General features: G+C 38.6%; 2 protein-coding genes across 2 annotated transcripts; both read right to left on the minus strand.

The window, feature by feature from the left end:
- Positions 1-6838: 6838 nt before the first annotated feature.
- On the minus strand, positions 6839-8158 carry HOXC5 (homeobox C5). Its single transcript, XM_077838706.1, has 2 exons — positions 7702-8158; positions 6839-7053 (listed from the first exon to the last, which is right to left on the minus strand). The coding sequence occupies exons 1-2, from the start codon at positions 8156-8158 to the stop codon at positions 6839-6841; spliced, it is 672 nt and encodes a 223-aa protein (XP_077694832.1).
- A 3303-nt stretch (positions 8159-11461) lies between these two features.
- On the minus strand, positions 11462-12970 carry HOXC6 (homeobox C6). Its single transcript, XM_077838604.1, has 2 exons — positions 12571-12970; positions 11462-11778 (listed from the first exon to the last, which is right to left on the minus strand). The coding sequence occupies exons 1-2, from the start codon at positions 12968-12970 to the stop codon at positions 11462-11464; spliced, it is 717 nt and encodes a 238-aa protein (XP_077694730.1).
- Positions 12971-14142: the final 1172 nt, after the last annotated feature.

The raw sequence follows: 14142 nt of genomic DNA on the forward strand, positions 1-14142 counted from the left end.
TATGGGTGCATGTATGTTCATAGTATCTACTTATACACAAACTTAAATATTCTACACCCAGGGGTCTTTGTTCAGGCAAAATTAGCATATACTTCAAAGGGAACTTCCCCTAACTAAAGGACTACAGTTTGGTTTATTTTAGCACACACCTGGCCCCTTTCAAGCCAAAGGAATTTTTCCAGTGGGGTCAGGATTTCACCTATGCCTATACAAAGAATCACCTATCTGAAGGAGTGTCTACAGGGTGTAGAAATAGCCGGACCATGTCGAATTCTGCTCTGGCCCTCCACACTGCAAATCTGGAATGATTCATCATTTACTCTGGAGTGAAGGGGAACAGAATCTGGATCCATGATGAGCGTGTTAAATTAACTGAGCACCTTACTGAGGGACTCAGCAAGTGTTGCTGTTTATTGAAACTGGCTGAATCTTTATCCCAACATAAATAACTAGGTAACAAGGAGTATTTAGGCCTGAATCTCCTGGAAGTTGTCGCTGAGTTGTAGAGGTGGGATCAGAGCCTGGATTTGAGACCAAAGGCTTGGGAAGCATCTTATAAAGACCATAAGTAACAGGAGCAACACCTACTTGAAGGCATCTGGCCTATGTATACACACAGGGGCCTATGATCACAATTCTGCTTGGTTTCCTATAAGGGGACGGAGTTTACCCCTCTCCCCCTCCCCAGTATACGGAGTGCCCTGATTTTCAAATCCCTAATGAAAATGAAGACTGTTTGCTTGGAGAAACTCATTTTCCCCAGGAACACCTTTTTCATGAAAGTTTGGAGGTCAAAGACCCTAAAGCTTACTGGGCAGGATCCTCCTTTTCTCCTCAACTCTACCAAAAAAAACTCCACTGGTCTCCTTGTGGGGTGTAGATAATGCAGAATTGGGCTCTTTGGGTCAGAGATCAGCTCCCAGTAAACTCCAATTAAAAATAATAGGTTTTCCTTAGATTGTTCGTGTGTGTGATTCTCCATTGTTCTCAAAGGGATCTACTCGGTGCTGAACATTTCTGAAAGTCCAGATCCTACATTCACAAAAAGAAAAGGAGGACTTGTGGCACCTTAGAGACTAACACATTTATTTGAGCATAAGCTTTCCTGAGCTACAGCTCACTTCATCTGATGCATTCAGCTGTAGCTCAGGAAAGCTTATGCTCAAATAAATTTGTTAGTCTGTAGTCTTTACAAGTCCTCCTTTTCTTTTTGCGAATACAGACTAACACGGCTGCTACTCTGAAACCTACTCTACATTTAGGCGCCTAAACGGGAGCTGAGCTCGTGGGATATACTTGCCCTATACTTTCACCTTGCACCGTCTCTTTTAAGCGCAACAAAACATTTTATATCTTCACATGTACACACCCGTCCCCCTCACAGACAGATTCCCACACACACACACGCACACACACACACACACCCCTCCTTCCTTTTCCTTTGAACTAGAGAAATCCTCTTTTCACTTCGCTGTTTAACAGGAGGGTCTTTTGATCGCGAGTTGGACTCCAATAAAACAGGCCAAGTAGTAGTTATTTCTGGGATTGCAGACTTCTCTTGACTCTTAGATCCAGAGAGCTCAGAGCTCCGAAGGCAGTTGTATGGACTGGGGGCGGGGGAGGGAGAATGTGGTATATAAACAAACGAAGACGCTCTCTAGAAGTACAGTTGAGACAACACAAGCAGTATCAGGGGATTCTTACGTATTTACCAGTCGTTGCTACATTTCCTAATTTTTTTTCCCATTCACTGAATATGACATGTCTAACTTTGAATATAATATAGTCTTTGTGGTTAGATTTCAGTTATGAGCCCCGGCCCTACATTCTCAAAACTACCATTGCCTAGGTGTGTTGCAAACAATATTGAAGGGAAACCATTCAGGACAGCAGTCTATTTCTCTGCATTCAAACAGTGCTCCAGACAGGTGTTTGGACTCTGGCCTGCCCCATTTTCGATAGATCCTTTCGAGATTGCATTGCTCGAGTTTGAAATCTATCCATTGGAGGTATATTGTTACATTAAGCCAAGGACTCACAAGGAATAAGAGCAACATCTCCTGGTTGTGGAGGGGGGAGTACAAAAAGAGAGAAACAGAGATTGCATTAATGGCACTTTGTGTAATCTGATCATATCAGTCTTCTGAAGAAAAAAAAAATGCCACGTCTCTGTAGCCTTATCTGCGACAGGGAGTTTACAAATTCTTCGGCCTAGTTCCAATCCCGCATAGCTCTGAGTTCATGCCTCCCTCCACACACCTGCCAACAGCATCAAAGGAGTACAGAAGTCAGACTTCCAGATCTCTTTCTAGCTCAACCTCCCCCCCCACAGCAATGCGCATGCACTTCACCACCCAGCAACATTTAACACACACACACACACACACACAGCAAACTCTATACTGTGGTTCTTAAAAAAACCCCAAAGATTAAAAAAAACCCAATAACTCAAGCAGGAACCGAAACTATCTGATCAAAGTTTTAAAACCAAAGGGGGGAGGAGAATCAAAAACCCCGATCGTCCACCTTTCGCTTTCTTCAAGTATTTTATTGTCTACAGAGAGAGTGGGGTAGGACAGGGGTGGGGGGAGAAATGTCTCTGCTTAACCAGTAATATATGGAGCTTTCTGGCCTTATCTAATTTCCACAAGCCCTGGGGAAAGAGAGGGGGTGTCTGATATTCCTTCTAGATAAGGTTCCTGACTGCTACTCGCCTTATACGCCTTCTATGTTACTTTAAAACGACATACATACTAGTTTGTCATACAGTAAAAGAAGCAAAGCCCTCCCCCATCACAGTATCTACAGAATTCCATGCCCATCAGAGTTTAACGCTCTATTTTAATAAGACTCACTGGGTGCAATGGATGTTTTCCCCCCCAGAAAGCGAGAGAGAAGGGGGGAAAATTAACTTACTGAGATCGCTTGGGATCCATTTGGTAAGATGTACCTTCACTAACAGCAGTCTGAGACGCCGTAATCCACACTAAATGCCTTGTCCCACTGTCCCAGCATTAAACAGCTCTAGCAGCTGCGATGGTGGACAGTTAAGATTATATATGATGTAAATATATTGTGGGTTTGTCAGCTCCCCCAAACCATAAAACTTAGTTTAATGACATCACGTGTTCTCTGAGAGCCATTCAGGGCTTTTGCTTTGGGCCATCCACATAAATAACCTTCAAAAGTTTTAAACTACTAAATTCACATAGAAGCCATGAGTATTTCTGCTAATGTTCTCATGTTCTCAGTTAAACTAAAAGCCCTTTGCTCAATAATAATGATGATGTTAATAGTAATAACAATGCAGGATTTTTTTTAAAAAATGGAACTTTGGTCTGTGGTTGTTTTTTTGGGGCCATTTTAAGTTCACACTGGGTTGACACGGATGACAGGGGAAAGGTAAGTCATTTTTTATTTCCTTCTTGGTTTTACAGCGATCTTTGGGAAAGGATTGTGAGACAGACAGGAAAAAACAAAACCTCTCAAGAAAGCAGCAAAAACAACAATCAAAAATGAATCAGTCCTGGAACATGACTCTTTTAAAAAAAAGAGGGGTTGAAATAAATCCATGCCCCCCCCCCACCCCGGGAAAGTCAGGATTAACCTAATTAATCATAACTAACTACACTGTTGCTTCACACTATGGCAATGAAAAAGTTTGGAGTTGTATGTGTTAGGTTTAAAAAAGAAGCAACAACAACAAAACAGAACCAGCAAAACCCACTCCTCCCTTAGATATAGCAAAAATGGATCTGATTTTGTTAACCCTTACCTGTCAAGTCTAATTGTTTCTTGACAGTTTACCGATCAAGGAGAAAGAAAAGATGTTGTTGACGATTTAACAAATACAGTGTTTAAGAGAAAGGAGAATAAGACTAGATGCAGAACTACTTAGTTAGTGAACAGCCACCAGTATACGCCAAATCATTTTCCGTGCTTGAGCAATTTCTCAATAGATTTACACAGCATGGGTAGAAAATAAAAACCTAAAAGGAATAGTTAAAAGACTCTATTATTCTATTTGTAATTACCCAAGGCCCACATGGTCAGAGGGCCAGAGCGTTAAGCAAAACCTGGTTCAAGCAGAATGAAATTTCCAAACCTAGTTTTGATTTGCTTAGCCGTATTTCACTGCAGTGAACGCAAAAATGACAGTTCTTCCAGAAAAATAAAAGGAATTTTCAATTGACTGATAAATGACAGTAAAATTAAATGTCACAGCCTTTCTGAAAGCGTTGCTTGATACTTGTAACTTGCCTAATAATAAATAAATAAACTATAGGAAGAGGTAGGCTCCTAACTCCATGTTTAATAAGAACGCCATATAGACACTCCACATTTGACCACGCTCTACTAATTGTACCCTTAAAGACTTCCAGGCTACCACTAAAAGAAACTTTTGTTTCCAGGTTCAGGAAATTGTTCCATTGTTTGAAATGTGTAAAGGAAATGCTATAAAGTTTTATGGAGCTATTGGCTTCTTCAAGCATTTGTTTCTACTGTAAATAGCTCTCAAGACACATCAGGGATGACCTTAGTAGTGTGTGTTGTCTATAGGTATGGTGTGTATGTATACAAATAGACAAATATATGTTTGTATACAGACACACACACATATAATTGTATATATGCAAGTGTTTGTATATGTGTGTGTGTATCTGTCTGCCTGTATGCATGCGTGTGTGCACATACATATATATGGACAGACAGACACAGAGAGAGAGAGAGAGAGAGAGAGAGAGAGAGAGAGAGAGAGAGAGATAGGGTGGATGGGGACAGATAGATAGATAGATAGATAGATAGATAGAACAGACCTCAAGAATACTAAATTAGGCCAATCACATTAAATAATAATAATAATTACAATAACAATAATCAGGGGGTTAGAAAACAGTGGTTCTAAATACATTTTTAAAGTATCGAGATTTCCTGTATAAGTTTTTAACTACCAAAGAAAATGTAATTTTATACTCAGATCTTGTAGCATCCTAAAGACAAAGTAACTTTCACAACCAGCACTTTAAAAAGTCTGCCCTAAACTTCCACCTTAAACCTTGCCGGTGAAATCCTGGCCCCACTGAAATCAATAGCAACTTTGCCATTGGTTTCAGTGGAGTCAGAATTTCACCCTGAACCTCTATTCGAATATGGGCCTCATTCTGCTCCCACTTAAATTAATGGTAGTTTTACTATTGATTTCAATGGGAATAGAATAGGGCCTATAGCCACTAAAAGGTACGGCGCCTACATATCACTGTACAGACACCAACTCATGCAACACATCCATTTAAACCAATGGGAGTTGTGCCTGAGCGTTCTTAAGTTGCTTCTCAACCTTTTAAAAGACTGTTTAGCGGTATCAACTGGGTTGTTTTGGGAAGGGTATTTTCTCTGAACTATACATATACACTTGGGGGAGTCTTTGAAAACTAGATTCCTGGCAGAAGAGGCCATCTGTCAGCTGGGGGAAATGACTATAGAGCCTAAAAGGAGTTCACTTGGTTTAGAAGAAGCCAACGCTGCCATATTATTTGTATGCTGGAAGTAACAGCAGTCCTGCACTTTATTCAGAGATGGTTCTGTCTAGCACTCTACAATCAGAAGACCCCACCACTGAAAAGCACACATAAATCAAAGCTTTTTTGGGTCGAGGTATATAAGTGTACAGTAAGAAATGGATCCCTCATTCTGCCCCTGTTATCTCCAGAGAGATTTTTAAGCTAACTAGAAGCAGGATTGAATACAACTCTAAGAAGGAAAATCAGCACAAAGGGGTTAATCTCAGCTGGCACGCCAAAGTTTTGTATTATTTAGTGTTTATTTAATATGACAAAATATAAGTTCCATGGTCTTTCACATATGAAACTGCAACCAATAAATATACGGCGTACATTATTGAAAACAAGTTATTAAAATGGACTACATTTAAACAAAGATGTACAAATTTTTGCTTTTTTATATATTTTTAGCATTTAGCAAATCTACATTAATTACTCAACAAATAAATACACAATAATATTAGGTCCAGATAATTCATTTTCCCCACATGCTTTACTCTTCTGCACAAGGTATTTCGGATGATTGCTCAGGCCGATTATTTCATAGTCCATTCCTTTCTTTTCATATGCAAATAATAAAAAAATAATGAATTCTAAGTCCGAACAAAACAAACCAACAAAAGAAACCAACTCGTCTCAGAGTTTTTTTTGCCATGTTTGAGGACAAGTGCATCTATGAAATAAGCTGTGGATGTATCCAATCCACGTACAAGGTAAACATTTTTCTTTTAGGCTTCAGAAAGTAACAGTGGAGATGTCAGGTCTTTTACGTACAACCCGAGGATACAGAGGTTAATTTACATACAGTAAAATATATCCGCATTTTCCCTTCTGCTATTAACATTAAGCAGACAGTTAAGGAAGATTCTGTGACTTTAGACAACTTACTTTGCGTTTTTTCTCCCGTAGGCAGCTTATTATTGTTGTTGCTATTGTTATTATTCTAGCACTGATAAAATATAACCCATTAGCTCTGCGGATTGTTTTTGAGCAACATGATTATGATAGTCCCTCCCGCCCCCCAGAACGTACAGGTTAGAACATTGAGTAACAATCTAAAGAGCTATACACTAAGTTCTGCATGAAGCGAAGAGCAGGTTTTTGCATACTAATAAGATAACTCCTTTGTCTGATGGATTTGTGAGGGTATGTAACACAGTCCATTCAGCAACACGACCCCCTCCCCACCCTAAAAAGAAAAGTTTTTTTGAAGGTAGATTACAACCAAACTCGTGTAAATATTTATTGACTCTCTCTTTAGAGAGTCATCCTTCTACTTAGAGAGAATCTTTGCTTTTCAATTTGGAATCTTTCTTCCACTTCATTCTCCGGTTCTGAAACCAGATTTTGATTTGCCTTTCGTTTAAGCACAGGTTGTTGGCAATTTCAATGCGCCTCCGGCGTGTGAGGTATCTGTTGAAATGAAATTCTTTTTCTAGTTCCAGAGTTTGGTAGCGAGTATAGCTAGTTCTGGAACGTTTGCCATCTGTTTCTGCAAAAATAAAAGACACCACATGAAAAGCCAAAACAATTATGTTTCAAAAATAAATAATAACACAACAGAATATAAATAAGTCCCCTTGGTTATACCCAGGACAACTGTATCTGCCTAGGACTTCAAGGTTTGGCCAGGGTCAACATGTAGCTTCTCTTTTTATAAACACCTTCAGATTAAAGTTTGTAAAGATCAAACATATGCAGACTGAGCAGAAGAGAACCTGTTCCCTGTTAAACATTAAGAAAGTGTGCAAAAGAGGGGAATATATTTTCATGGGCTGGATTTCTATCCTGGAGAGGGTGCAAGGAGGAAAAACAAGTCTATATAGACAGGATGACTTTTTTATATGTTTTTTGGGGGTTTAATATTTTTAAAGAGAAGCCTAAAAGAACATGTGTATTTTTAAAACCCCCTCCAAAAAATTGGAATATTGCCTTTTATACACGTTTTGTTTCTATGATCCAATTATGCTGTCATAAATTTGGGCGTATATAGCCTCTAAGCCTTTTAGTGGACAGTTTTACGAGCAATTGATGCCTTAGTCGTAAAATTTACGACCTTAGTTTTTTTTTATTATTTGCCCCGTATGGCCTATAAAACCAGGCAAATCCTGTGAAACAAAATCAAGAAGTGAAAGTTTACCATGGCTCATGTGTAGTTTGGTCATCCACGGATATATTTGTGGTGGTTGCTGCTGCTGCAGTTGTTGCCCTCCTTGTTGTGTAGTTTGCACGGGCTCCGCTTTGATCTCGCCAGTGCCCTTAGATCTATCCTCCAACGCCGTGTTACCAGCCTTCTGACTGTAAATTCCTGGGTTTAGAGTAGTCTGGTCGTCTCTGGCTAGAGAGTGCCCTGAAGAACCCATGACTGTACAGGAAGGTCGGTCGGGGTTAGTTCTAGGGCTTGAAGACATGTCCAAACCGTTCAGAGAGTTGGAAGAACCAGAGGATGGGAATGTGATGCTTAGATCCAGCCCACTGTAGCAATACCTGGATGACTGAACCTCAGACAGAGATCCATAATTCCCATAACTTTGCATGGTATAGGCAGGAGCATTTTGACTTTGCTTATAGAACGAATTGGCTACGTAAGAACTCATGTCGGATTTTTTGCACCCTTTTGATTAGGCTTGATTTGTGGCCCTTTGAAGTTCAGGGGGTTTTTTGTTCTCTAAAGTGCAGAATTTATAGGTGGAGATTCTTCTTTCTTTATTCTATGTGCGCTGCCCAAATAAGGCATGTTTAAATAGAATCACGTGACTGTGTTGGCCAGTCATAAATTTGGCTTGATGACCCCAGGAGGTTATTGATGGAAGCCTGTGAAACGTATCTGATATGTTGGCAAAGCAAACTAAAGGCCCCAAGTAAAAACCAAGACTACGAGACTATAGCGTCACCTGGTGCTAGGCCTGTGGTACAACGCTTCATAAAATACGGCTTCCCATGCCCCCCCTCAGTGTATACATTGGGCTTGGGTGTAGAGTGGCCAACATATAAAAGTCTTTAGCCTTTTAAGAAATGGAAGATTTGGCTAATTTTGTGTTGACAGAGCTTCAGAAGCGGGCATGGACGTATTTGTGTGGGATAAAGCCAGTGATGCAAAATATTTTTAGATACATGCCATAATACGTTCTCCCTTTATTTTCTTTGTGCGCATATATTATGTGGCTATAATAGCAACGTATGGTTTATATGCACCTTTAGAGAAACACACTTACCTAGCTGTGTTTGGGTGGGAAGGGGGCGTTCATATGTGTGTCTATGCGTATCTGTATTATTATAGATATGTTTGTGTATTTGCTGTAGACTGAAACGCTTTAGTATTTCTAAATCACAAAATGCGTTAGTGTGAACTGTTAGTCGCTATATTTTATTTTGTTAGAATAATATATCAGTTCGTGCATACATATATACACACACATATATATATATATACTATATAATATATGTAATGTATTGTCTGTAATATATGTTACAGACAATACATTACATATATAATATATACAGTATATATGCATTGTCTATATTACATATACGTATACATTGTACATATGAATGCACATATGATTGATCATCTAAATCTCCTGTAATATGCAGCTATACACAGCAGATTTGAATATATATCTATTCACATCTGCTGTTTATAGCTGTATATATATATATATCTCTACACTCTAGCTCTGTGTATCACTCTGTGTGCGTTATGTTATGTGTTAATATCAGTCTATGTATTCAGTGGCAGGGAATCCCATAAAGTTACCTCCCCATAAATATTTCATGGCTTAGGTGAATGAAATAAACACATACAATGCCTTCTCTTCGGTATATGTGAAAAAAAGCTCTTAAGTATTAAGCATGGGCTGCTTCTGTCATGTATCTACAGTAATGACCGAAAGTTTACAATTTCTATTACCTTTACCACTGCAGTTTACTGCTTGAAGAAGTAGGGAGACCTGTGCTTGATGCTTACTGAGAAATCAAATTTCCTTTCAAGGGTATTTAGTTAAATGATTGCATTAAAATATTATTCCTTCTGCTAGACTGCCTTAAGACAAGAATACGTGCGTGTTGCAATATACACACAATAACAACCTTAAAATCTATTTCAAGGTTTGTTGCTTTAAATGTTATGACAGTTCATATATATATATATATATATACATATATTTATATAACTACATAATTTCTAGTTCATAACTATATCATTTCTATTTTTTCTATTAAAATTCAGACCAGGGAAACAAGTTTGTTTATTTCTTTTTAACCTTCCTGTTTCCTTTACTGTGTAGCAAGACTATTGTTTTGTAAATGCATATTTTGCTCTCCTTTCTTATGCCGTTTTAAGTAACGTACACAAGCGGGGGTGGAAAATAAGCAAATTATGGGATTATAAAACCTCCCTGCTCTTTTTATTTCAGCCGAATCCTGGTTGTTTAAGACAAACTCTAAGAGTATGGTGGGTCTTCCAGGAAAGATATGCCCCTAACGTACCACAATATGTGTTAGATACAGAATGTTCCTACCACTGGTAAATGCCTTTGTACTGAATATACCACAGATGATATGAAATGTAAGTTGTGTTCAAGCCTTCGTAACATATTATATAAGTCTGCAATATACCGTAGTGTAATATTAGCATTGTTTACTTCATAGTATGATATTGTCAATTACCCTCTGCTGAGTGCCAGCTTTTCTATAGAAACAGTCTAAGTAAGTCTGGAAAAGTGTGTGACTGCTTAAAGCTGGGTGTTCATCAGCAATTTCAAATTCATGTATTTATTTATTTATTTATTTATTTATTTATTGAATAACAACAACAAACATTCTGTGACCTGTGAATTGCCTGATGAGGATTGCAATAAAAATACTATTTGAACTTTGGAAATCCATTTTTTTAATCAGGAAGCGAGAGGTATGGCACAGATTTGTGATGCCCTTTAACAATATAGTAACAAGACTAAATAAAGGAGACAAAGCAAAATGTATACTTCCCCTTTTGGAATACTTTTGAATGAGAGAAGTATGGAGGAGGTGTGTGTGTGTGGAGGGGAAGGATACAGGAATTTGATTTTTAGGAAAAACACACAGAGAATAAGTGAACTTTCCAACACCCTGTTATCAACATGAGGGGCTCCAATTGAATCTCAGAGGCCAGTCTGTAAACTTTAAAAATAATATTCAGTTTTATTAAATACTCAACAATAGTCCTCTGGACATGATCTTTATACATGAGAGGGTGTAACACAAGGTTTGTTTTTTTTCTACTGCTATAGACCTCCATTCACTTTATACTGTTGAACATTACAGTGCTAAACATAAATATAAATACAGATACCACAAATACAGCTAAAAATATTCACACATAAACTGTCACAGTTTGCAATGATGAGCCCAGGTATTGTTTAAATACAATTAGGTTACTCTTGAAAATGCTATATTTACGTGGAAAGAGATTTCAGGGAATTATTTTCAATATGGTGGGAAACTCGTTTTCTGGATGATGGTGATGATGATAATAATAATAATAAAACAACTGCATAGAGTCCATCTTACAAGGATCATCCCAACACAACTAGGCAACACTACAGGGTGTTCTGCCTCCTGCAAGCCAATTTCTTTTTAGGAAGAAACCTGTGTTCAAAGTTAGATAAATAGGCAAGATGGGGGTAAGTGAAGGTTTATACTCAAAACCTAAAAGGGATTGTGGAGCAAGTTCTGAACTGAATATTGGGGAATGGGGGGTGAGAGTGGGGGAAGGTCTGTCTTTCATGTCCACGTTTGGCTCTTATTTTTTTTTAATGTAGCCAAACATATAACTTGTGCCAGTGATAAATATAGCGTGTATGTGGGGAGGGGTGGGGGTGGGGAGTGGGGGGGGGCATGAGGGGCTGAGCCGTCAATTTTCACTCCTTTTGCTTTTCCTCCTCTGTCTCTTCTCGCTTCTCTTCCTTTGCACCCAAGCTATCTGCAGCTGCCCCAGCGCCTGCGCCTCCTCCCCCAGACAGAGTGGAACTCAAGTTACTTTCTTTTTTCCATTTCATCCTCCTGTTCTGGAACCAGATTTTGATCTGACGCTCCGTTAGGCAAAGTGCATTGGCGATCTCAATCCTCCTCCGCCTTGTCAAGTAGCGATTGAAGTGGAATTCCTTTTCCAGTTCCAGGGTCTGGTAGCGGGAATAGATCTGGCGACCCCTTCTACGATCCGCTCCATAGCCGACACCTAGAGATTCAGAAACAAAGCAAACTAAAACTAATTAGTAATACATATATACCTTAGTGAAGACATATCTATTTTGATCACTGAAACCACAAAATCGATTCCCCTTCTAGCCCCCTCCCTTCCATCCTACATCCCTATTGTCAACCCCCCCTCCCCAGTTCTTAGCTCCTGTTTACCCAGATTCAAGTTAACACACTCAGCCCCTGCAGCACAAATGGTTTCTAATCTAGGCATGCTACTCCTTGCAAAGCTTTGGAGAGTCTTGCTTTAATTATTTCCCCACCCCCCCACCCCCAAAACTAAAGAGAGAGACAGAGAGGGAGAAAAGAAAACTAGGGGTTCTCCCTAAAGTGTTGCCTTAATTACTAGAAATAGACTCTTCCTCTTTTGTGTTATCAACACAATTTCATAAATTCCTATGTAGAAATCTGTCACAGAGAGGGATCCTTTTTACATATCCTTCCGTCTCAATAAAAAAAAAAAAGTACTTACTCACCTATCATTAAAACTTACTTTACCCAAGTAATATTTTGTACTTAACTCAAAAGCAGAGCTCACTGCACTTTATTATAGATATTTTACACTCTCGAAGTCTTTTAATTAGAAAGAGCATAACAAGCCATATTTGCTTGCAACAACTTAACAAATAAAAGGCCTGTAGCGGCAACTGTGAAGGAGCTATATTATTGTTTTTATGGGGCCATAAAAAGTAGCTGAGCCTGTTCTGCTAGGGAGATAGTCGTAAAGATGGTTCAGTTTATTTAATTTATATCTCCAAGCTGTAAAACTTACCACTGTGGGAGTTCATGCGCTGCATCCATGGATATATTTGAATGCTAGTTTTTTGTTCTTGCGAAGTGTTCCTGTTTTGGTCACTGGTAAAATCCTGTGCAATTGAAGTCTGTGTATTGTGTCCCATAGAATTTTGCCTGCAGCTAGAAAGCATGTCTTTTTCTTGGTAAAAAGCATTAGATCCATAGTCATATGGTCCTCGGCTGGAACTAAACACAACATTATCTTGCGGTGAATAAAAAGGAGAAGAGTAAATCCGGTTTTGAGCAACGGCTGCTCCATAGGTAGAAAAATGCCTGACGGGGTCATAAGCCGTTGAATTGAGAGCGACATTGGGTAGCACATCTTGGCCACTGGTTAGATGGCAAGATAACGATGGGTTTGTAAAATAGGAATTCATATCTTCCTCTATACCTGGGTGTATGATTTCTTTAATATTTATTTCTGTCTCCAGTTTGTAGTCTGAACTAGATTGTTATAGGGAAGGCTCTACTCCAGGACAGACAAAATGACAAAGTCAGCTGACCTGGTTTGAGCCAATAGGAAGCTAGATGTCAAGAAAGGGAAAAATTGCTTTTGCTTGTGTTGATTCCCCAGTTGAAACTAAGTATGCATTGAAAGTAAGTCTTGAAAATTCTAAATATAAGATGGCTTAGAAGAAGGAAAGCAAATATTAAGTGCGTGGGGGGAGATTTTGGGGGGGGGGGCTCTTAGGGAAAAAACACATCTGAATTAAATTTGAAATTTCACAACCAAATCTAACTTTCTCTCTCTCGCTCGCTCTCTCTTTTATTATTTTTTTTCAACACTGAGCTTTTGAAGCACAGAATTTTTTATGGTTTCCTGATATCTGATAACAAAATAGCCCAGAATTCAAAGTAATACATCTCACGTGCCCACAGAAGATTAATTCATAAATTATCCATCTTTCTTCGTTTTCTCATGAAGCATTGGTCAATATTATGGAGTCAAGTGGTTGTGTTCTTTATGAGAAAATATTACATAAAGCGAGCAAAAAGAAAAAAGACATGGCGACTGCTCAACTGATAATGTGGCTTTTAGAACATTCCTGAACTATGGATTTGGAAGGAAGTTGCAATAAAAAGAGACAACATTCCGGATTCACGTTAGTCTGGAAGTTAGATGTTCTCTTTTAGTACAGTTTGACATTCCTGTCCTGAATATTTCCTTTTGTAATTTTCATTGGTTGGTACTGTTAGAATATATTTACATTTTCAACAGCAACCGCAACAAAACTCACACTTTTCCTATTTGCAATTTAAGTACATTTTGAGGTCTTGGTTGAGGACAGCACCTCGTGTTTACGTTTACAGAAATTTATGGTTTCAGATATTTACAACAGATTTAGGAAACTTCCTTTGCAAATATTTGGTTAGATTAAAGAGGATTATATTATCTCTTGTCTTGGTGAATTGCACCTAGAACTAATTGAAATGAAGGCAGCTAATCTAATTTTAATTTCAATCCAGTCCCATAAATTGCTCCTTAAATGTAAAACATACCTGCTGAACTGTAAATATTGCAAGGTATATTCATCATTCTCGTGGCTTG

Source organism: Eretmochelys imbricata, chromosome 20, assembly GCF_965152235.1.
Source record: "Eretmochelys imbricata isolate rEreImb1 chromosome 20, rEreImb1.hap1, whole genome shotgun sequence".
Taxonomy (NCBI): domain Eukaryota; kingdom Metazoa; phylum Chordata; order Testudines; family Cheloniidae; genus Eretmochelys; species Eretmochelys imbricata.